The 23,908-nt window shown below is 41.2% G+C and overlaps 1 protein-coding gene across 1 annotated transcript in view; it reads left to right on the top strand.

The window, feature by feature from the left end:
* The window catches only part of USP24 (ubiquitin specific peptidase 24), a 140,351-nt gene that overhangs the window by 89,865 nt on the left and 26,578 nt on the right, over positions 1 to 23,908 (top strand). The window contains exons 39-55 of the mRNA XM_042997312.1: positions 2,003 to 2,064; positions 4,499 to 4,690; positions 5,677 to 5,794; positions 7,997 to 8,141; positions 10,255 to 10,374; positions 11,630 to 11,755; positions 13,289 to 13,387; positions 14,286 to 14,368; positions 15,664 to 15,805; positions 16,031 to 16,150; positions 16,473 to 16,693; positions 17,108 to 17,232; positions 18,537 to 18,678; positions 19,352 to 19,502; positions 20,972 to 21,067; positions 21,722 to 21,825; positions 23,387 to 23,500. Of these exons, the coding sequence (XP_042853246.1) occupies positions 2,003 to 2,064; positions 4,499 to 4,690; positions 5,677 to 5,794; positions 7,997 to 8,141; positions 10,255 to 10,374; positions 11,630 to 11,755; positions 13,289 to 13,387; positions 14,286 to 14,368; positions 15,664 to 15,805; positions 16,031 to 16,150; positions 16,473 to 16,693; positions 17,108 to 17,232; positions 18,537 to 18,678; positions 19,352 to 19,502; positions 20,972 to 21,067; positions 21,722 to 21,825; positions 23,387 to 23,500 (2,160 nt within the window). The remainder of the gene's footprint in view (positions 1 to 2,002; positions 2,065 to 4,498; positions 4,691 to 5,676; positions 5,795 to 7,996; positions 8,142 to 10,254; positions 10,375 to 11,629; positions 11,756 to 13,288; positions 13,388 to 14,285; positions 14,369 to 15,663; positions 15,806 to 16,030; positions 16,151 to 16,472; positions 16,694 to 17,107; positions 17,233 to 18,536; positions 18,679 to 19,351; positions 19,503 to 20,971; positions 21,068 to 21,721; positions 21,826 to 23,386; positions 23,501 to 23,908) is intronic.

Below are 23,908 nucleotides of genomic sequence, written 5' to 3'. Positions count from 1 at the left end.
TAAGTACATACACATCGTTGTGCAGCTGTCCCCACTGTCTGTTCCCAGAACTTTCTCATCATCCCAAACTGAAACTCTGTATCCATAAAACAGTAACTCCCCGCTCATTCCCCCTCCGTCCATTCTCCTATTTCCGAGGTTCCTCCATGTCATAGCATGTGTTAGTTAGGGTTTCATTTCTAATTAACACTGCAAAATATTTCCTTTATCTGTTCTTTCTTTTGTTGCCTGTGCTTTTGGCATTGCATCCAAGAAATGATCACCAAATCCACTGTCACAAAGTTTCCCCTCTATGTTTTCTTCTAAGGTTTTTAGTTTTCACTCTTATGCTTACTTGTTTGATCTATTCGAGCTAAATTCTGTGTGTAACATAAGGTGCCCGACTTCATTCTTTTCCATGTGGGTAATCCAGTGGTCACGGCACCTTTCTCCCATTGAATGGTTTTGACAACTGATGAAAAATCATTCGACTGCTGGCTTGCTGACTGATTGATTGGCTCTTCGTTTCTCTTCCATTGATCTGTGTGTATCTCCATGCCAGTATCACATGGCTTCATTGCTGTAGCATTGTCGAATTCTTCCACCGTTGTTTGTCCTCTTCACCGTGCGAGCCTTTTGCTTCCTTTGCTAAGTGGATGCCTAAGTACTTTACTCTTATCGATGCTTTTGTAAATGGAATTGTTTCGTTTTTCATATTCTCCATTGTTGGTGTATGGAAGCAGAACTGATTTTCGTGTCACAATTTTGTATCTTGCTGCATTTACTGATTAACTCTAAATCTTTCTGTGTGGACTCTGGGGTTTTCCACATGTAGGATCACGTCATCCACAAACAGAGAATTGTACCTCTGTGTAAGCCATTTTTTAAGAAGTGAGCTATTGCACTTGTGCTTTTTGTAAGACTCAGATTATTTAATAGAACTTAAATTTAAGAGTTTGATTTGATATTAAATTTCTCAAAACTCAGGAAAGAAAGAAAGCATTGGATGAGTTTTTAACATACCTTCTCAAAGAATCTCTCGGATGTAGAGCATTTAACTTCACCTAAAATTGAATCTTTAGTTATATGTTTCTTATAATTTGAAATGGTGTTTCACAACTTACTCTAATGGCCGTGTTTGATACATGTTTTCCTTAACAGTGATGATGACAATAGCTATTTCTGTGGTCTGACTATGTGCCATGCAGTAGGCCAGGTTCATTGCATATAGTCATCCTGTAATGCTCACAATGGACAAATGAGTTTGACAGTCTTATTGTCTCTTTAATCATCGTATTTCTCGGTTCATTATCTCCTCATCATTAGTGCATTCTTGAGCCTTTTGTGTGTGTGTGTGTGTGTGTGTGTGTGTGTGTGCATGTTTATTTCCAACACTCTAACAAGCATTTTAGAAATTAGAAACCAGACACATTGTCCCTAGACGCCCAACTGTAAGTGGTGGAGCCAGGATTTGAACCAAGGTCACCTGACTTTAAAACTTGTGCTCTTTCCTGAGATAATGACAGAGAAGCTTCACTGACCACCCTGGATAAAAGAATTTACCTTCTGTTTTTTCTCTTACTGCACTCTGTTTGCCTTCTTAATATCACCTTTTGACATATGTATTTTCTAATGTGTTGACTGTCTTTTTTGTTCTTTGTCAGCTCTTCTGAAACAGTTGCAAGCATATAGTGTGCCTAGTCAATGTCGGTTGCTATTTGAATGAATGAGTGCAATCTGTGCATTATGTGTGCAGTCAGCCTGTATATCATTACAAAATGTGAGACTTAGTAATACTGTTTCCCCTCTTTACACTGTAATTTCTATAGTGTATCTGTATCAGCAAAGTCACGAGTGTTATTTCTTGCTAAGATATGGAAGTTGAATTAATGTAAAAGCGGTTATTTCATGCTTAGGAAAATTCCCTTGTTCAGCTGTTTTATGAGCCTTTTCTTACAAGGGAGATGCTTTTTTATTTCAAAATCTGACATTTTTTAATACTTGAAATCTTATCTTTTTTTAGACTACTATCTCAGTGTATGGAGTATTTTGATCTAAGGTGCCAATTATTAGATGATCTGACAAGTAAGTAAATGTCTAACTTTGATTCATGTAGGGGGAGGGGAGAGGGAAGAGTAGAAAAGAAAGCCAAATGGACATTTCTCAATCTGACTGAGTGTATCTTAGATGAAAATGAGATTATAATTACTGTTCGAAGTTGAGTTTTATTTTCTTGAAAATAGCATGCAAACCCATATACCAGTTCTCTGTTCTCCAATTCTATATGTAACCATTAATGTGTTGAGAAGATTTGTTGGTTTTAAAAATTGTCAAAGACACATGTTTTAATTACGCTGATATGGGGCGGGGGGGTACGGAAGAGGGGAAAGTGGGTGATGGGCCTTGAGGAGGGCACTTTTTGGGATGAGCACTGGGTGTTGCGTGTAAGCGATGAACCACGGGAACCTACCCTGGAAACCAAGGGCACTCTTTACGTGCTGTATGTTAGCCAACTGGACAATAAATTATATTAAAAAAAGAAAATAGAATGACTGGAAAACATGTTCATACTGAATAAAATTACTTTCTTCTTTGAAGAAAAAAATAGTAATAATTACACTGATACAGAACTATTAGGAAGAATCTTTTCTCTCTAGTATAGTGAATTCTGACCATTTTAAAGGCTGATCATTGAAGGAAGGAGGGAATCTCTGTTGAGGTATATTGATAATAATAGAAATGAGTGATAGAAGCCAGTTAATTATTTTGTGTCAGGTGATTGAAGTATTGTTAGAAATTTTAGTGTTAGAGCATTTGGATTTTGATTGTACTTTCATATAACGCGAATGTATGTCGGGATGCTCTGTGTAAGTTTTAGTTGTTCAAGAGTCTGTTAGTTTATTTTCCACTCTTTACATAAAAGATTTGCCTCATCTTACAGAAAATAAGTAAAGTAAAAATCAGGCCGAACAAAAGTACTGATTGGAAACATTAACTGGAAAAGAATGTCAGCGCCGGGCAGTTACAAAGAAATACCTTGCACGTATGCTGGCTGTCAACCTCCACAGTCAGAATGTGGTTGTGAAGTTTGCTGGGGGACAGAGGTGAAAAAGGAAGAAAACCAAGTGGTTTCTCAAAAGAAACAGATCTTTTTGCCAGCACTTAAATCTGAGAGACACTTGGTGCAGAGGTCTTTCGTGTAATGCACACGTGAAGACGTAGTCATTAGTAAGCCTCAGGAAATGTCTCCAAGGCAGATGCCTTCATGAGTTTCCCGAAAGTGTCTCTTGAAAGTGGGAGACACGGTGCTCTGAGCAGGACAGTGAAAAGGTTGTGTTGGAGCCTGAGATAATGTAGTCTGAGTGGATGTCTCGATGCGGGGGTCAGACCTGTTGTATCTGTCATCCAGAGAAGTGAACGGGTGAATGTCCATCTAACAGTCCAGCTGAATGCCACATTCTTCTGCCAGGCCGCTGGCAAGGTTTGCTGTCTGGTTTGGACTCGGAGAGGGTGGGTGTTCTGCTTTGCTTCTCGAGGACTGGAATCGTGAGTTGGCTGTATACATGATACATACAACTTCAGAAGGCATGAGCACGCTATTAACATAGGCCTTCCCTGTGGTCATCGAGTGACTAATGAGGGATCCAGCATCCCTTATTGGGATGTTGAAGGCAGAGTGGGAATATGTCTGGAAACAAGCAATGTTTGCCATTTGGGGAGTATTTTGTATATGCCAGTTCCTGTACTAGGCACTTCATACCTAGCACCCTGAGTGTAGGTGTTAGCCTCATTTTGTAAATAAGTGGATTCAGATCCAGTGCCGGTTCCGCTCTGACCCTGAAGTATTCCTTTTCACCTGATGCTGTGGGGCCCTACCGCTTGTGGCTGCAGTGCAGTGGAAGGAGAGCACGGTCCGTCGTCTTCTCCTTCCCAGTCCCATCTTCCAGTATGGAACCTTGCTTTAATCCTTGCTTACAAGAAAGTAAGGTAACTTACTACAGTAGAGCAGGGTGGTTCTCGGGGTTTGGGGCACTATTTGGAAACCTGCACTCTGCTACTGTGCTGTGGACCTCCGTCTCCTTTGCGGGACCCCCTTGGCCTAGGTGATGCCGTGGGAGCCTCGGCTGTCTTCGTACCCTCCATCCCTTCCTTCTCTAGAAGGGTGTGCTCCCAGGGGGCACCTGCTGACACCCCCTGGACCAGGAGCTTCTTTGGAGCAAGATTAGCCCCTTCGTCTTCTATCCTCAGCGTATGGCCCACTGACCCGCACAGAGGGGCCCTCAATACATGTGTGGCTTAGGACTGAAGAGAGTGGGGAGGAAGGAGTGAGTGTGCGAAGCTGTCACGTTCCTCTGAGGCAGCAGATGCAGCCCACTGTTGATTAGTGACAGCTTTCTCAGATCGCCAGAATGGAAGGGTGGGACTTGACTTTGCCTGCTTTAATTCAGGATTTGGACTCCATGAAGGGAAATCCTTTTTTCTTTTCTTTGAAATGGATTTTTCTTTTTTTCCTTCTTAGCCTCAGAAATGGAGCAGTTAAGAATCAGCCCAGCTACCATGCTCGAAGATGAGATCACTTGGCTGGATAACTTTGAGCCTAATCGCACGGCTGAATGTGAGACCAGTGAAGCAGACAACATCTTATTGGCAGGACACCTACGGCTCATTAAGACCCTTCTTTCACTGTGCGGGGCAGAGAAGGAAATGCTTGGTAATTATTGCTTCCTCTTACCATGTGGCAGAATACCTCCCTTCTCAGTCCTTGCCGTACTAGTGTTTGTAATTAGGAGAATAGGATAAGTGCTCAGTGCTCTGTAGAAAATTGACCCTTCAGGTAGTATGAGGTTGTCTGGAATTTTAGTGGCTAACAGACTTCAGGTGTATTCTACCTGTGTCATTAAACCATATGAAGAAGTTGATAGCGTTCAAAACGGTTGGTTCACATAATGTCTTAATACCAAGTAAAACTTACAGTTCAAAATAAGGTTTTCTCTTCTTGCTGTTACATACCTTATAAAATATTATCTATTATAGATCTTACCTCTTTTAAGGGTAATTCTCATCTGGGAGGCAGCCCCCAACCACTACCCCCTGCCTCGTGGGGTACATATGAATGTCCTGGGGTACATGTATAATTTGTCAGGGCATATTCAGTATTAGAAGGTACATTCAGAAAACAAGTCAAAACATTAATTACCACTTTTATCACATGAACTAAGCTCTATAAAAATCTTCTTGGCTACTGGGGATACATAGAAAAGAGTGATTCTACACCAGGCTAAGAAGGGTACATCACTTTACCTAAGGAAGGCAGGATTTTAAAAGTTTCAGAAACCCTCCTGTGGACTCCCCTATGCCCAAAGTAAGAATGAAGTGTTCACTCGGACCGTTCTGCCTCGTGTTCTTGGCATTTGTGTTTCCAAAGTGAAAGCATGACTTCTTTCACTCCATTGTCAGCTCATAAAGGAAGGTACCCTCACTTGTCTTTGTTCCCTGTCCCCTGACCCTCCCACCCATCCCCACCCCTCTGCCCCACAGACCTTTGCCATGTGTTATAAGTGCTCAAAAAATAAGCATCAAATTAAATTGAATGCCCTGCCATTGGGTGCCTTTGCTGCTCTGATATGAAAGTACAAAAACAGAGTCTTTGAATTAAAATGTGTTCATCCTCAACATGAATATTATGCTCTATTCCAGGTTCATCACTCATTAAACCATTGTTAGATGACTTCCTTTTCCGAGCTTCTAGAATTATTTTAAATAGTCATTCTCCAGCTGGCAGTGCCGCCATCAGTCAACAGGACTTTCATCCAAAGTATGGAAAATGCACGTTGTGTTCAGTTTTGGTAAAAATTCTAATTCGAAACTTTAGTCCAAAAAGCTTTTCTTAACTTGGAGTTTGTTTCCATCTTGTGAGTGTGTGTAGTTATAAGATATTATCCACCCTATGAAGAAATGCATGTAAAGGGGCTCAGGATAAGCCTGCCTGGCACATAGTGAGTGCTGTGCAAGGATGCTGGTACCATTATTATCATCAAATAAGAAGAGTAAGTAGTAAATAATGTGCTTAATTTGGTCGGTAGCAAATTCCAAGACAAACCGAGATCAGAAGAATTAAATCCAAAGTTAGAGTAAATAGGCTCTGAATCTTGAGTTTCTTCTAGGAAGAAAGTGTAGGTGCTTTTAGTGCATGAACCTTGTGATTTGCTGGGTATTGCCTGTGTCCTGACGATTAAAACTGCTAGTGACTTATTGTGGTAATTTTAGAATCAAATACTGTGTTAGTTTTTATGGGTAGAAATTTGAAAGATCTTTCTGGAATGTTGACCCTACTTGGGTGCTCCTGGAGCTATAGGAGGAGGCTGCCCCATGCTGCCATCTTCCTTGCTCTGAATCCAGCTTACTCCATTCTTACGAAAACCAGACTTAACTGAATAATCCTGAAGAAACTGGGGATTTGGTATTTAACCAGTGAAAAACACTCCCGTATAATTTCAGTGGTTATTGAAACGAGCAAGGCACAAGAAGCAAGAGGATTTCATGGAATCTCAAGCGATATCTTTTCATGTATGAGTATTTCTCTATGTAGCTTTCCTTACTAGCAAAATCTGTTTCAGGCAGTCAACCTTCATTAGAACTCTTGGGGTGTCTCTCAGGCTTTGGCTCCCATCTCACCCCTGCCCCAGTCTTGTTCTGGAAGATCCGGCACTGGCTCCGTGGGGAGTCTTTTATTAAAGTAGTAGAAATACGTGAGTATCTCCGTTTTCAGTGAACGGGGAAAATAAATCTTTAGCAGTTTTATTGAAATTTTTATTCGTGAACCCTCCTTGTATTTATTAAAAGTAATACCTCCATCAGCAAGGAGTTGGGTTTTTTAATCATACACAGTGCCTTAATTAGAAAAGGCAGTGTTTTGTTTCATCCCTCCCCGTGCATTGAGTGAGGCTCACTTATCACAGTGACTCCAGCTGTTTCCCGTCTGAACCCTAATGCCAGAAAGAGCTTTAAAATACACAGTATTTTCACAAGTGACGTTTATTCTTATTAACACTAACAAAGGAATTTCGTAATGCTTAGCCTGTGTGTACGGTTCCTCCTGTTCGTTCTTTACCTGTCCTTTGCAAACCAAAAGTCCAAGTAAGAGGCAAAGGACAGGGCCAGCTGCTGGCCATTGTCCTCAGGGCCTGGCCCAGTGCTGATCTAAGAGCCCCACAGCCCCTCGTGAACACATCTCCCACACTGCTCCCCGTACATGTTTCTCTCAGAGGTTCGATGTCCTCTTTTCTGTGTATCCTTCCTAACCTGTGATCTCCTCAGTAATGTAAGGTTGGCCTAGGTGACGGTGAGAAATTACTGTCCATCCCCAAAGTGATTTCTTCTAAACGTGAACAATTATCAGAAGCCTTTGGTTTCCTGCAGACTGCCTGCTAGTTACCTTTTATTGTCATTTGAAACAAATTAATTTGGCAAACCACGTATTTCTGTCTCCGTTTTCTCGGCAAGATGAAGTTGATTAGTGTCCTCGAAGAATTTTTTATCACCAGACACATATAAAAAACATTTACGGGTATCTCTTCTGATCCACATAGCTTTCTTTTCCTGCCATTTAGATATTTGAATTTCAGGACAATGTCTACAAAAAGCTTCCTTGCTACCTACTTTGAGAGAGAGTTATTCTCATGTTTTCCTTGGTAAAAGTTTCAGACTCTTTATCCTCCATTTTTGCTGATCCAAACCTTAGATAAAAATACTCTGGACTCCTAAGTGGGACCTTTCGCTACTTTATCAGGCCAAGAAGATATGTAGCTCTTAACCATAACCATTCCTCCTGTATTCATGGCCTCTTCCTTTAAGTAAACACTTCCCGCTGGATTCCTAGAGCTCTGCCATCAGACCCGATTAACTCAGTTTGAGGAATTGCGGCTCTAATATTTTCATTTCAAATGTTGATTTAGTTTAATGACCAACTCAAGTGGATTATTCACTGTTGGAACTGACTTGCATCTTTTGTTTGTAGGTGTAGTACAGTGAATAGCCGACTGGCAGCCTATGAAGTCCTTGTGATGCTGGCTGATAGTTCCCCGGCAAATCTTCAAATTATCACAAAAGAACTGCTTTCCATGCATCATCAGCCTGACCCTGCTCTCACCAAGGAGTTTGATGTACGTTTCCTAGACCTTGATACACTTGAATTTTTTTTAGGATGCTCAATCAAACGTATAACTTTAAAGCCTGTGTCTGCATTACCCTAATCCCAAAGAAAGTCAGTAGTATTCTTTTGCTTATCATGTTCCCATACTCTAATCAAGCATAATCTACTAAATTACTTCATACCATGGTAATACTGTATTACTCAATGATACCCTTTTTACTAATTAAAGAGAAGACATTTTTAAGTCACTTGATAATTACTCTCGGTAAGAAGTAGCATTGCAGCCTATGTTTTGAGTAACTGCGCGTGGTACAGGGCCAGGCCGCGGAGATACATACTCGAACGTTGGCTCTGTCACAGTGCGGTCTACATTCATTTAAATTCAGCTAAGATTTATGGAGTTTAGAATGCACTAATAGGTGTGTTGGGCTTTTGGAGCTCAAAAATGCAGACAGGATTCCAGCCCTCAAGAAAGTCGGTGTCGACTGGAAGAGACAGACCCGCAGGCAGATAATTTCAATATAATGTGATCGATTGTAAGATCCGGGTCATGTCCTGAAGGCTCTCCTCGCAGAGGGGCACTCTACCACCAGACGGCGGCGTCTTAGAAGGCGTCTTAGAAAGGATGAAGCTGGAAAGAGAACTCCCAACGCTTCACAAGCTGGTGGGAAGGTGATTCCACAATGAGAAGGACGTGGGCGGAGCTGTGGAGCCAAGCAGCGGCTTAGTGTCCATTGGGAACTACAGGAGGGGAGCCTCAGACCAGGAGCCGGAGGACGCTTTGAGAGCTTTGAGAGCCGCTTTTGTGGTCTCCACAGACCTTGTGGAGTCAGGCCTACCCCTTCGGACAGCTGAGCTGAGTCGTGTGCGGCATACAGGTTAGGCAGGAAAGGAAGGTGTTCTAGACAGAGAAAATCGCACTTGCACAATGAAATGCGAGCGTGTAAATTGGAAACGGTTTTCGTATCAAAACATTTAGTTTACAAAACGTGTGCTTTAATTGTACATAGTTTATTTGACAGATTTAAATGGAAATGTTATTTTTTTTCATAAGTCAGGGATTATGTCAGCATAAGGAAGAAAACATTTTTCTCATGTAAATACTTATTTTTTAGCACTGTTGTGAACGAGTTTTTTCTTGTAACTTTTTAAAAATCTGTGCTTTGGACTCCACAAATACATTACCGTATTGATTAGATCTTAGAAATCACCCTGCTCTACGTGTATGTCAAATGTGAGTGGAAAATATATAATATTTAGCAATTCCTTGAGGTCTAAAAGACCTGCAGGGTTTTGTGGGTTAGTTATAATATGGATGCGGGTACTTAATACATATGCAGAATGGGTGATTCTGGGCATGGCATTAGAACCAAGATTCTGCTTAAGTGGCATTGCAAGGTGTGTCCTATCCATTTCTACTTTGAGAAGTGCCGTGTTCAACTTTATCCAGGAAGACTTTTCTAGATTATTTCTAACCAGAAAAGCATTGTAATGGGATCTGTGTTAGGACAAAGCATCTTTAAGTGAAATGCTAGCGTATTTACCTGTTCCTTTAACTGTATGCTGATTAGCAGTGGTTCCACAGAAGAAGCTTACTTCCTTAAAAAGGAAGGGAGGGAATATGAGGCTTCCTTGACCATCCAGATTGGTCAGGAATCTACAGAGTAAACACTGCATAGAACCCTATTCCATTTGTGCAGAGTGCTACCTCAGTTTGTAAGTAGATCTGTTTACTTGCTTGATGTCTCTGTAATCGAGCGGGCTGTGAGCTCCTCAAGACATTATCCCTGGCACGGTGCTGGCACACAGTAGGTTCTTAATAAATATTTGTTGAATGGTAATCAAGTGACAGAATGCGTGACTACTAGATGGGCAAACAAACAAACATGACACGTTAGGTACTTTATAAATGGAAAAGGAGCATTGAGGTATTAGTATTATTAGCATCTGCGGAGGTACTTCCAGAACGTAGGTTTTGTTAGCGTGACTCCTAAGCCACTGGATGGATAAATCTGTGGGTATATCTCTTTTCCCTCTCAGACATCTAGATAAGCATGGTGAAAATGGGCTGCTGACAGATACACTAATTCTCTCTCTACTGTTCCTACTCCTCTCTTTTCTAGTATCTTCCCCCTGTGGATAGCAGGTCCAGCTCAGGGTTTGTGGGGCTGAGGAATGGCGGCGCTACGTGTTACATGAATGCAGTCTTCCAGCAACTGTATATGCAGCCTGGTCTGCCTGAGGTGATTGCTTTCTTCTTTCCTGTTTGGTATGACAGATAAAGCGTGCAGTGGCTGAAAATGGTCCCATATTCATATATTGCAACATATAGGGGTCAGGAGCACTGACCACCACCATGCAGTCAAAAATATAATTTATATATTGCATTTTGGGTTTACTAAAAATCTAGACATCACTAGGGATTCTTTAGTCACTTCTGAAATCCGTGCACATCTGAACACATTGTTTACAGTCGCATGTTTGGGGGTTTTTTAAATTTTTTTTTTTTAATGTTTATGTATTTTTGAGAGAGCATGAGCAGGGGAGGGGTAGAGAGAGGGGGGGAGACACAGAATCCGAATCAGGCTCCAGGCCCTGAGCTGTCAGCACAGAGCCCGACGCGGGGCTCAAACCCCCAAGCTGTGAGATCATGACCTGAGCTGCAGTCAGACGCTCAACTGAGCCACCCAGGTGCCCCCACAGTCACATGTTTTTATAAATCTGCTGAGGGAATATGCTGCCTGTTTGACAGCTAGACTTGACCAAATGGGATTTTTGAACTAAGTTACTGTCAAATTCTGTTCTATAACATTACTAATATTTTTAGTATTTTAGAAAAATTTAGGGTCTGTCATCAGTGTTTTATAAGAGTTCAGTTGACTCTTGAACAACATATAGGGGTCAGGAGCGCTGACCACCCCCCTCATTCAGTCAAAAATCCACACGTAACTTTTGACTCCCCGCTGATGTTAACCACTAATATTCTACTGTTGACTGGACAGTTAACACAGATTTTTGTACGTTATATGTATATATGCGTAATATAGTGCAATATGTATTACATATTCTTACAGTAGAGTAAGCCAGGGAAGAGAAAATATATTTATAATACTGTACTGTATTTATCACAAAAAAATCCATGTGTAAGTGGGCCCACACAGTTCAAACCCACGCTCAAGGGTCGACGTATAGTAGAAGCTTGTGATATGGCAGTCAGTAGTGTTGAGAATATCTCCGTGTATCATGGCACGTTTAACCTCTCATAGAGATAACTGGTATTCCTCATTCTAGCTTTTCGTAATCAAACAGGCTCAAAGAAATGATTTGTTCATGTTTCCACCAGCTAGGAAGTATGGAGGCTAAACATACTGAGAGTTGTAGCCACGCTCAGACATCCGTAGCGCTGTGAAAGCAAGGTGGGAAGTACCTGTGCATATGTCCGTGTTTCCTGTGGAGCAGTGAACTACCTCTAGCTTAATGCATTGCGTTTCTTTCCAGTCGTTACTTTCAGTAGATGATGACACAGACAATCCAGACGACAGTGTATTCTACCAGGTGCAGTCTCTCTTTGGGCATTTGATGGAAAGCAAGCTGCAGTATTATGTACCTGAGAACTTCTGGAAGGTATTTCACTCAGTCACTTTAGATAGTTAGATCTAGTGATAATTGTTTCTGTCTTTATTAACTCCAGACTAATCCCGTTGCCAAGAACCTATAGAAGAATGGGCTGTACCATTCTTCTTAAGATCAGTATTTGATTTCAGATGATTAGAATATTAAGAAAAGTCATTTATAATTTCTAGGGATTTGCTAATCTTAACAATTTTGAATGTTTCTCATGATTCTTATTCTGATTCTTTGGATATTTGTTTAAATTAATGTTCTAAATATTTTTTTATTCTCTTTTGTTTAATGTAAATTTTAGTTAGTGAACGTACAGCGCAATATTGGCTTCAGGCGTAGAATTCAGTGGTTTATCTCTTACATTCAACACCCAGTGCTCATCCCAGCAAGTGTCCTCCTTAGTACTCATCACCCATCCAGCCCATCCCCCGCCCACCTCCCTCCATCAACGCTCAGTTTGTTCTCTATCTTTAAGAGTCTCATATGGTTTGTTTCCCTCTCTCCTCTCCCCACCCCCTTCCCATATGCTTATCTGTTTTGTTTCTTAAATTGTATTTATTTATTTATTTGTTTATTTTTTGAGAGAGAGAAAAAGAGGGAGCAGCATGAGCAGGGGAGGGGCAGAGAGAGAGAGAATCTTAAGTAGACTCCATTTTCCACGCAGAACCGATTCGGGGCTCTGTCTCACAAACTGTGAGATCATGACCTGAGCTGAAATCAAGAGTCACATGCTTAACTGACTGAGCCACCCGGGCGACCCTCTTAAATTTTACCTAAGAGTGAAATCATACGCTATTTGTCTTTCTCTGATTGACTTATTTTGCTTAGCATGGTACATTCTAGCTTCATCCACGTCATTGCAGATGACAAGATTTCGTTCTTTTTGATGGCTGTATAAATGTATACACACACACACACACACACACACACACACACACACACACACAGATATATAACACCTCTTTATCCATTCATCAGTCACTGTGCTCTTTTGGGCTCTTGCCATAGTTCGGCTATTGTTAATTTTGTTGCTGTGAACATTGGGGTGCATGTGCCCCTTTGAATCTGTATTTTTGTATCATTTGGGCAAATACCTAGTAATGCAATTCCTGGGTCATAGGGTAGTTCTATTTTTAATTTTTTGAGCAACCTCCATACTGTTCTCCAGAGTAGCTGCACCAGTTTAAATACCCACCAGCAGTGCAAGAGGTAAAGAACATTACTCTTTAATATTGCTCTACTCTGTTTCGCAGGAGGAGTACCTTGTATTTTCCCCTGTAGTTTGGAAAGTTCTAAGACAGAAACTGTTCTGTGGCCTCAGGTCCCAGCCAGTATGGTTTCCCAGACTTGTTTCGGTTACACAGAAGCCAGGGAAAAGCATAGATAACCAAGCTCATCTCACTTCAGGACAAGTGTCTAATGTCCTATTAGTGAACTTGGTTTTTAGAAGCATTTGAGTGCTCTTTCACATCCGTGTTCTACTCTTCAGAGATTGCTGCTTTTCCTTTAGCAATATATTCTTGTCTTGCACAGATTTTCAAGATGTGGAACAAAGAACTTTATGTGAGAGAGCAGCAGGATGCATATGAATTCTTCACTAGTCTTATTGATCAGATGGACGAATATCTCAAGGTAGAGAACATCTCACTTTCCCTCTGCCTCCCTCAAACTGTAGTACGAGAGCAGAGTTGCAGGATTTGGGCTGACTGTGAAACCTACAGATCAGAAAGTGGTCATCTGTAACACCCCACCTGTAATTCATTTCCTCTGGGTTTGAACATCAAAACAGACACAGATCACTGAATGATGGACTTCTCTTCTTAATTCCTCCAACACTTGATGGAGAAGTATGTCATTCTTAATCTGTACTCCACAGTAACCATTTGTGTCCACGTGCTCTTCCAGAGGTTGCCTGGCCTCGGGAGTGCTGCCCTCGCCAGTGACCTGACGGCCCTGTGCATAGCAGCCCAACTCAGCCAGAGGGGCCAGATTAAAAAGTTATTTGTGGTGATGTTTGAGCCCAAAGCTTCCTGCCCCCACCCAGCGTAACGTGTGACAAACTTCCTAAGTGGTGCTGCCTTCTAGTTATAGGGCTTCCTCCATCACTGCCATTAGCTGTCCCTCTTCTCCTTAGTAGGCATAAGTCAGGTGTCCTTTTTCAAATAACTTAGGAATCGATAGCATTTTATCCACAAGGAAGAAAAGATTGTGAAGAGTTGCCACTAACTTGGTTGTTGCGGCGTGGGGAGAAGAGTTTGGAATCGTCACGGAAATGACAAGCTTTTCTTGTCACCAGCTGTGACTGGCCCCTCTCCTCTTCCTTTGCCGGCTGTTCAGGCTCTTCTAATAGCCAGTGGGGCCAATGGGTTATAAGCCTCCTATTCATTCCCAACTTAAACTACCATCGTGACTCTTTATTTTAGCTGTTAGTTGAAATCTGTGCTTTAGCTTAGGTCTAAATAAAATTCTATCTAAGTGACCTAGAAATTCTAGGGGCATCAGCTAAAATTCTAACTTTTGATTCCAACAGAAAATGGGGAGAGACCAGATTTTTAAGAATACTTTCCAGGGCATCTATTCTGATCAGAAGATCTGTAAAGACTGTCCTCACAGGTTAGTGAAGTTACCACGGACATCAAAAAATGTCATCATTGTTTTTATTTTTTTTCTCTTAATAGGTAGCACGTTATTCATTAATTTTCATTCGTATTTCACTTGGCTAAAATGACAATATCTGAAAATCTCAGCTGTTAATCTTTTTAATGATTATTTATTTTGAGGGAGAGAGAGAGAGAACCGGGGAGGAGCAGAAAGAGAGGAAGAGAGAATCCCAAGCAGGTTTTGTGCTGTCAGTACCGACCCCGATGTGGGGCTCTAACTCATGAACCAGGAGATCATGACCTGAACTGAAATTAAGAGTCAGACACTTAACCGACTGAGCCACCCAGGCGCCCCAGCTAGTATCTTTTTTAATAGTATTTTTATTCCCTAAGCTACTGTAACAATTTATTGATACATTTTTATTCAGCCAAGTTCTATAATATTCAGGCTCGTGATCATCGCCATGCTTAGTATTAAGTAAATCATGATGCAAGCAGATTTCCTACTCATGTATTTAAGGCAAAGCTTTAAGAATGCTTTAAGTTTCATTTGTAAGTATGTGGATTTCCATAGGAAGTCACAAATTCTCAAACAGGAAAATACGTATTCTCAGGGTTATCCTGATCCAGAAATCAAATTTGGAAGCAATATTTTTATAGTAGAAAAAGGATTCAGTATTAAGGTAAAAACATGGAAATTGCTAATTGGCTACAGTCGTAATGTACATGATCGTTGTCCTTTCTATTTTTATTTTTTAGTTTTTTAACAGTATTTTTTTTTAAGTTTATTGTGAAAGAGAGACGAAGAGAGTGTATGTGTGAGTGGGAGAGGGACAGAGAGAATCCCAAGGAGGCTCCACGCTGCCAGTACAGAGCCTGATGGGGGCTCGATCCCACAAACCATGAGATCATGACCTGAGCTGAAGTCGAGTCAGACACTTAACCCACTGAGCCACCCAGGCGCCCCAGTCGTCGTCCTTTTTAAATAGTGCTTCTAGTGTGTTGTGAATCTTGCATTTGTTGACAGACTTGCAATAAACCTATGAAGGTTTATTGAGTTAAGTTTCTTTGGTTTCCATGTCTAAAATTTCTTCGTTGAAATTCCTAATTGTTGAGTGATTTTGAACTGCCAAAAACTGGTATTTGTATTTGGCAGGGTACCTTTAAAAGGATGAGGGATGGCACGTGTTAATTTCACTGATCATGAATGTAGACCTGTGTTCAGTCTCTGCTCCTGTGGTGGTGTCAAGATCTTAAATTGTTTAAATTCCATGGTTGATTATGTTTTTTCTGTGATTTGCTAATCAGGTACGAGCGTGAGGAAGCTTTCATGGCCCTCAATCTTGGAGTTACTTCTTGTCAGAGCTTGGAAATTTCTTTGGACCAGTTTGTTAGAGGAGAAGTTCTAGAAGGAAGTAATGCATATTACTGCGAAAAGTGTAAAGAAAAGGTATTACACTTGCCTTTTTTGAAAAACAAGATCAATTTGTTACTCATTTAGTTTCTCTTTATGTTTTATGTAGGAACAGTATTAAGCTCCAATTGTTGCTTCCATTAAATTGTGTCTTTCCCTGTTTTCACATGGGCGGGAAAGGCCTGTGAAAATCTGTGACCTTTGTATGACTTTGCTGTTTTCTTTCCTCCATGGAGATAATTGGGTTTTGCTTTTCTTTAGAGAATCACTGTGAAAAGGACCTGCATTAAGTCTTTACCTAGCGTCTTGGTAATTCACCTAATGAGATTTGGATTTGACTGGGAGAGTGGACGCTCCATTAAATATGACGAACAGATAAGGGTAACTTATTTTTTTTTCCCTGAAATTTCTTACAACCATTACCTCACTTTCTTTTCTGCTGTTTACTTTTTATATTTTTAACTTTCATCCCCACTGTGAAAGGCTATGGTCTCAGCATTCTGAGGGGTACACAGCCCCTTGTCTTAAGCAACTGCTGCCCATGGACAGGCAGATCCGTAAACAACCCTCCTATCTGGTGATAGAGGGGAGGTAATCCTAGCTAGAACTAGGAAAACATCCCTCTTTTTTGAATCTGACTTAATTGGGTATTGCCGTGGATGTTACTCATCAACACTAATGTTGTCCTTTTGCTTTTAAATAGTTTCCCTGGATGCTAAACATGGAGCCCTACACAGTTTCAGGAATGGCTCGCCAGGATTCGTCTTCTGAAGTTGGTGAAAACGGGCGAAGTATGGACCAGGGAGGTGGAGGATCCCCACGAAAAAAAGTTGCCCTCACTGAAAACTATGAACTTGTCGGTGTCATTGTCCACAGTGGGCAGGCACATGCGGGTCACTACTATTCCTTCATTAAGGACCGACGGTAGGGGTCTCACGCGGTCCCTCCCCCTGCCTTCCAGTAGTCCTGCCTCCATCCTGCTTCCTGTCTCTCTCCTCCATTCCCCCTGCCCTCTTCTATCCCTCCTCCACTCCCCCTGCCCTCCTGTGTCTCTCCTCTGCTCTCCCTGCCCTACTTTATCATCCATGCTTATGAGTGTAGTGCAAAGAAGCTTTAGCACTGCTCTTCGGTCATATTTCATATTGGATTTTTAAAACTTAGTATAACAGTTTTTACCTCTTTGGTTTGAAAAGTTGTTTTAGAAATTTAAGCGTTGTCCATTTGAAAATACCCAAATAGAGTCATCTGCTCTATTTGTAGACAGTATATAGAGATAAAGGCTGGGGAGGGGGATGTTGGGTTTCCATCTTATAACATTTGTTTCCCTGTGGGCTTCAGGGGGTGTGGAAAAGGAAAATGGTACAAGTTTAATGACACAGTCATAGAAGAATTTGACCTAAATGATGAGACCCTGGAATACGAATGCTTTGGAGGAGAATATAGACCAAAAGTTTATGATCAAAGTAAGTATTTACAAGTGGATGTTTCACATTAGTTTGTTTGTTTGTTTGTTTTTTAACTTACGGTTTTCTATCAAATTGGAAGCAGTATTCTTTACATAAAAATGTAATTTTATTCTTTTTACATACCACTTTTCAGGCTGTATAGATCCACAAGCTCATAGATAGGCAGAGTGGAAATGTTTAAGCTGCTTACAGAATGTTTTTTAAAATAATTCCTTGCAGCAGCCCTGGGGGGACAGGTGATAGAGGAAGAGGAAGAAACGAATATCAGAGAGAAACTAACGAACACAGAATTTCAGCCTTAAAAATTGCTTCAGAGGAAGTAGTTGTCTGCTAAACTTCTCACATTTCCTTTTTACTTTCAGAGAGGCATGATGAATTAGACAAGACCCTTCGAACGCCCGTTTTTGAAACCGTATTTATTACGTAGTGTGGCAGTCCTTCTCTCCACAGCCACTGCCCCCCCAGAAGAAAAACTATGAGGAAAAGGACATCACAGAATCCAATCAGAATTTGCCATGGGGGGGAGGGGGGGCATTTTGTAGAGATCTTAGCATTTCTGAAACCTGATTTTGCAATATTTTAGGGGCATTTAAAATTTTCTGCCTGTATTTGGGTCGGAAGGAAATAAGAGAAACAGGTGAAGGAAGTAAAAGGTACAGACTTCTAATTAGAATATAAGTAAGTCACAAGGATGGAAAGTAAGCCTAGGAAATCGAGTCAATAATATCGTCATAAAGCTGTATGGCAACAGATGGTGATATATTTATCTTGGTGAGCATTTCATAGCGTGTATAATTGTCAAAACACTGTGTTGGCTACCTACAACTAACATGTCAACTATGCTTCAATTAAGAATTAAAATGAAAAATTTCTGTGTCAGATTTTGATGCCATGCCATGGTAGTCCTGTGTCTGATAATAGTAACCTCTAATGGTTAAATCCAGTATTGTTGCCAAAATTTACCTAGATTTGGTTGTTCTATGCAAAAATGGCTAAGTGAGCCAATTATAATCCCATCCTGTGCCACAGAACTTCTTTTTAAATGTTCCTTGCCTTTTGTTTAAATCTAGACTCGCCTAGGAATGTTTATCTTCTTTACCCCATCTTTGTACAGCTTCCTTATGGGTCTTCTGTGTCACCTTCCAAGCAGTATGGTACAAGGACACCCACTTTACTTACACTTTGCATTTAAGTTTTGTAAACATTTACTGGGTTTATGAGCCTTTCTTTTAGATCGTCGAGACAAGAAACCTTCTTTATTCTATTTACAAAGGCTTCTTTCTTCATGTCTTGTTATAAAGCAAACCCGTATACAGATGTTCGCCGAAGATACTGGAATGCCTATATGCTCTTCTACCAAAGGGTCTCTGATCAAAACTCCCCAGTATTACCAAAGAAGAGTCGAGTCAGTGTGGTACGGCAGGAAGCTGAGGATCTCTCTCTGTGAGTTTCTCTTTCACATAGTTTGCTGTGTGATTTCAGTAGGTGGTCATTGTAATCTTGTACAGTGTTTAGGATTTACAGGTAACTTGTTAAACAAACTAGAGAGAAATTCTAAAAAGAAAGTGAGTAAATCTCTTTACCCCTCTTCTTATGGCCACCTTTTTATTATTTCCTTGGCAGAAGTTATTTCGTATTTAGAACATGCACGTAGGGGCACCTGGGTGGATCAGTCAGCTGAGTGTCCAGCTCTGGCTCAGGTCATGATCTCACGGTTCATGAGTTCGAGCCCTGCATCAGGCTCTCTACTGACAGCACAGAGCCTGTTTCAGATCCTCTGTCCCCCTCTCTCTCCGCTTTCAAAAATAAACAAACTTTCAAAATATTAAAAAAAAAAAAAAATGCATGTAAACTATTTCGTTGTAGAATCGAGATTTTTTTCCAATCTCAGCATTTATCAAATACACTTTATAGTCAAAGTGTGGCACTTTGCCAGCACTGTGGGTTTTTTTTTAAGGTCGTCTTGTTTACGAATTTGCGTTTAAATATATTGGATCCGTAAAGTACGCAGTTTATTGTTAAGCCTCGTACCCTGTATACGTAAGTGTGTCGGGTTGTGGTAAATGCTAAAACGGCATCCACTTTATACCACACGGTTTTCTGATTCTGTCCTTAGGTCAGCGCCGTCCTCACCGGAAATTTCACCTCAGTCCTCCCCTCGGCCCCATAGGCCTAACAATGACCGGCTCTCTATTCTAACCAAGCTGGTTAAAAAAGGTGAGAAGAAAGGGCTATTTGTGGAGAAAATGCCTGCTCGAATATACCAGGTAAGACCCACGTAAGAAATTCTAAGGGAGAAAAATCACATAAAAGTCCAAACCTGCCCCGTAGGTCCGGAAGTACTCCTGCCGGCCTCCTTGTGGACTCGGTTGGACCTTGCGTGCCTCATCCAACCCACCTCATCTCACGAGTCTTTTATAGCAGGTCGCAGAGGTGTCCACAGACTCAAGGGGGCCGGCACTGTCACTGGCCTGCTATGCGGCTGGGGGTTTTCACAGATACACAAGTGGGAGGGAGTGGCCGGTAGAGACAAACGCTGCTGAAACTAACTTACCGTCTGGAGAGGAAAAGAAGTTAGGGTTCAGTATCTTTGGGTAAAACTAGTATGATAGTGATAACCACCAATTACTAAATATCTGCTCTGTGCCACGTGCTTTAAACAAATCCTTAATTCTTAAAAACTCTTGTGAAGTAGTAGGTTTTATTCCCATTTTTCAGATGGAAAAACTGAGGTCAGAAAAGGAGAAATGTGAGGCGCCTGGGTGGCTCACTCAGTTGAGCGTCTGACTTTTTTTTTTTTTTTTAATTTTTTTTTTTTTTAACGTTTATTTATTTTTGAGACAGAGAGACACAGAGCATGAACAGGTGAGGGGCAGAGAAAGAGGGAGACACAGAATCGGAAGCAGGCTCCAGGCTCTGAGCCGTCAGCCCAGAGCCCGACGTGGGGCTCGAACTCATGGACCGCGAGATCGTGACCTGAGCTAAAGTCGGACGCTTAACCGACTGCGCCACCCAGGCGCCCCGAGCGTCTGACTCTTGATTTCAGCTCAGGTCATGATCTCACAGTTCGTGAGATTGAACCCCGTGTCGGGCTCTGTGCTGACAGCACGGAGCCTGCTCGGGATTCTCTCTCTTCCTCTTTCTCTGTCCCTGTCCTGGCTCACGCACATGTGCTCTCTCACACTCGCTCACTCTCTGTCTCTCAAAATAAACTTTAAAAACAGAAAGGAGAAATGACCTACCAGTTCACAGAACCAGGATTTAAATTCGGAACTGTCCAACTACCCAGTCCAGGCTTTATACATAAGTAATCCAAAGCTGAGTTAGCCAGAACCAGAGAATTTAAGAAAATTGTGGAGTGTTTCGTTAAGAGAGAAAGATTTAAGCCATCTGATACAAGGAAAACGTGAATTTGGTTGTGCTTGGGAGAGCTCTGTGTGTCCCTTCCAACCCCAAATAACTGGTTTAACTTCACTTGTCCCTCATATGGTGGTTTTCCTAAATTTCCCAGAAGTATTTGGTTTGATGAATAATAATTCACCTTCTTACAGCTTCTTATATTTAAAGGAAGATTTTCCTCTCTCCCTGTTTAAAATTTCAAAGCTCTAGAGAAGGGTTTTTGTGAACCTTTTCTAACTTAATGTAAAATCCTTTCTACCTAATGTGTCATTAAAAATCTTCCACGTGCTGAATATTTTGCCGTTTCTTAAAAATAATTACTGATTTTCTTTTGTAGATGGTGAGAGATGAAAACCTCAAGTTTATGAAGAATAGAGATGTATACAGTAGTGATTATTTCAGTTTTGTTTTGTCTTTAGCGTCACTGAATGCCGTAAGTACTAGTTGGCTTGTTAGTAAAGGACTAAGAAAGCAGAGTGAAAGCTGTCAGCTCAGGCGTTCAGTGACAGCCCTCGGTTGTTAGCATTCAGCTTGGATGCCCAGAACGTTCCCGCAAATAATGTCACTCACTGGGTGATATTAAAATACTGGCAGTGCTCAGAACATACACTGCGGATTGTGAATGGGTGCGGGTGTCCACATACTGGCTTTTTAAAGTGCTTTTTAATTTTATAAAGAATCTCTGAGAATAGCCATGAGGCGAGGTCAGTGAATATTGGGCTTGGTGGAGATTAATTTGTCCTCATTTGTCATCAGACATCTTCAGACTCAAGATGAACTTCCAAGTACTTCTTTTTCTTGAGTACCATGATTATGATTTGCCAATAAGGGAGAAACTTTCTTGGGCTGTTGACAGTATTTAACATCCTGTGGTCTAAAGGCTCTATTTTGAGAGGGCTTCATAAAAAAATGAAGAGGATGTCTTTTCTTAACCTTTTTAAAAATTTAAATGGAACGTTTTTTCTATAATAAGCTGACTAGATTTTTCTTATTAGTGTTTAACTTTATTATAAGTCATTCAATTCATAACATGTAATAATCTATAAAACACCTTTGAAAAATGCTGTGTTTTTTCACTCTCTCTCAGACTAAATTAAAGCATCCATATTATCCTTGCATGGCAAAGGTGAGCTTACAGCTTGCAATTCAGTTCCTTTTTCAAACTTATCTACGGACAAAGAAAAAACTCAGGTAAGAAATGATATGTTTTGATAGTCTGTTGTGACAGAAGGCACTGATTAATTCAATTAAAATTGAATTTATAAATTCAAAGCATTGTGAAGGCACCTACCTAATATATTCAGATGACTAAGACATGGTTCCTATCTTTAAGGAATTTCTAATCTCATAGGAAGGATAAATCAGAAGAAGCAAGGCATAAATGCTGTACGTCTTTGGGAACTGGACAAAGTCCTATCCAAATATGGGGATTGGGTAGGTGTTAAAGACATTGGCGTTCTCAGAGAATTTTGAAAGGCAAAAACAAACAGAGGGAATAATCTAGGTGAAAGGGGAAAACCTGAGTAACGGATAAGACTTGCCTGAAGAGCTATGAATGACTAGTGTTGTGCTCATACATGTAAGGACTCACTGGAAGTGAGGTCACCTGTGGGCTTTGAAGGAGCCCGTCAAGTGTCGTGAGTGCCACAGAGGGGAGCTGGGCCTTTGTTCCCTGGGAAACCATGAAGGGTTTTTGAACAGGGGGCAGTATGCACAGAGGCACGCTAGATTTGGACGGCATATTGTCCACCGTTGGTTTTTATCTTCAGCACCTGGAAGGTGCCCGACACATGGTAGGTGCTGGGTGAAGAGCTGTCTGTGGATAAATGGGTGAGAGGCGAAGAGTAAGTTACCCACTGGCCGGAGGAGGTACCCGGAGCAGGGAGGGACTCGGGTGAGGAAGGCAGCTACAGTCGGAAGACCGGGACAGTTCTGTCCTCTCTCGCCAGTCCCGTGCACTTCTCCCACGTATGGGCAGGTTTTTTAGAAAGACTCTGCAATCAAAAAACACTGGAGAAGAAACAGATACAATGGCAACTTCATTTTCATGCGTAATTAAGATATATTAAATGATACTGATCTTTATTCTTCAATTGGAAAAGAAGGACTACTATGTTCCTTTCTTTTAATGTCTGGCATAGGACTAACTAAGGAATCGCATTACTTTTGTTTGTGAAGTTGGCTTGAGCTGTTGGTACATCGGAGACTGTTTCCATTTTGCTTATATTTACCATTTTGGGGCTTGAGAGAGTGGAGGGGTGTTACGTGAGGTCATGGGCAATTTAGTCATTATACCTCATTGTCTGCCCAAATGTTTTTCTTCCATAAAGCAGGATATTAATAATTATAGCAATGAAGTATAAAAATGTTGATGTAATAACCTATTTTGAAGGCGGGCATTTTGTGAATGTCAATCGAAGCAAAACAAAATGCTGCAGGGCAGACGTTTTTCCCAATTAAAACTGTTTGAAGAAGATGAAAAGATAAAAGTTAACTCTAAGACTTAAGCTTCTTTACACATTTTTGTGGGGAGGAGGGACAGGGATAGGCGAATCACATCACAAATACCAAAAAATGCAAAGCACTGGCTTCTGGGGTGCATGAAGCCATGTTAGTCAGCGGTCATTGGGTATTCAACTTACCCTCTACCCAACCTCCCCCAAAAATAGGTTAACTAAAACCAAGGTGACACTCCGTGGGGTTATTTGCGGGGGTCGTACTCCTTACATCTCTGTCTTTGCTTTTTTTAAAGGGTTGATACTGAAGAATGGATTGCCACTATTGAAGCATTACTTTCCAAAAGTTTTGATGCTTGTCAGTGGCTCGTTGAATATTTTATTAGTTCTGAAGGACGAGAATTAATAAAGTAAGTGTCAAGATCTTTTAATTAATTAAAAGAAATCTGTGTCTCTTCTAGTGATTTAGAGCTGCAATTTCTTGTGACTATTTTTATTTCTACTTGAAATTGCTTTTCCGATTGGAGTCAGTTTTGGACTTTTTTTCCCTAGAAGCATGAGGAACTGTTCAGGTCCCTCTAAAATCGTTCTTTCGTAAAACCGTCTCTGATGGACTAGACTCAGACGAGTGTTCCGTGAGCGCAAGGAAAGCATGTGTGCACATAGCCACACGGTCACAGGCAAGCATGGCCTGAACTCCTGCTGTGGCTCAGGAGATTCCAGAATATGCGTCCCCTCCCTCAGGGACTCACAGTCTGGTGGCAAGGTGGAGAGGTCAGCAATGCCCGGTTACTGCATAGCATTACCACAGTATTAGA

The sequence above is a fragment of the Panthera tigris genome, chromosome C1 (genome assembly GCF_018350195.1).
Source record: "Panthera tigris isolate Pti1 chromosome C1, P.tigris_Pti1_mat1.1, whole genome shotgun sequence".
In the NCBI taxonomy this organism is placed as follows: domain Eukaryota; kingdom Metazoa; phylum Chordata; class Mammalia; order Carnivora; family Felidae; genus Panthera; species Panthera tigris.
Note: the sequence above shows the minus strand (reverse complement) of the source record. Positions and strands in the feature narration are given on the sequence as shown.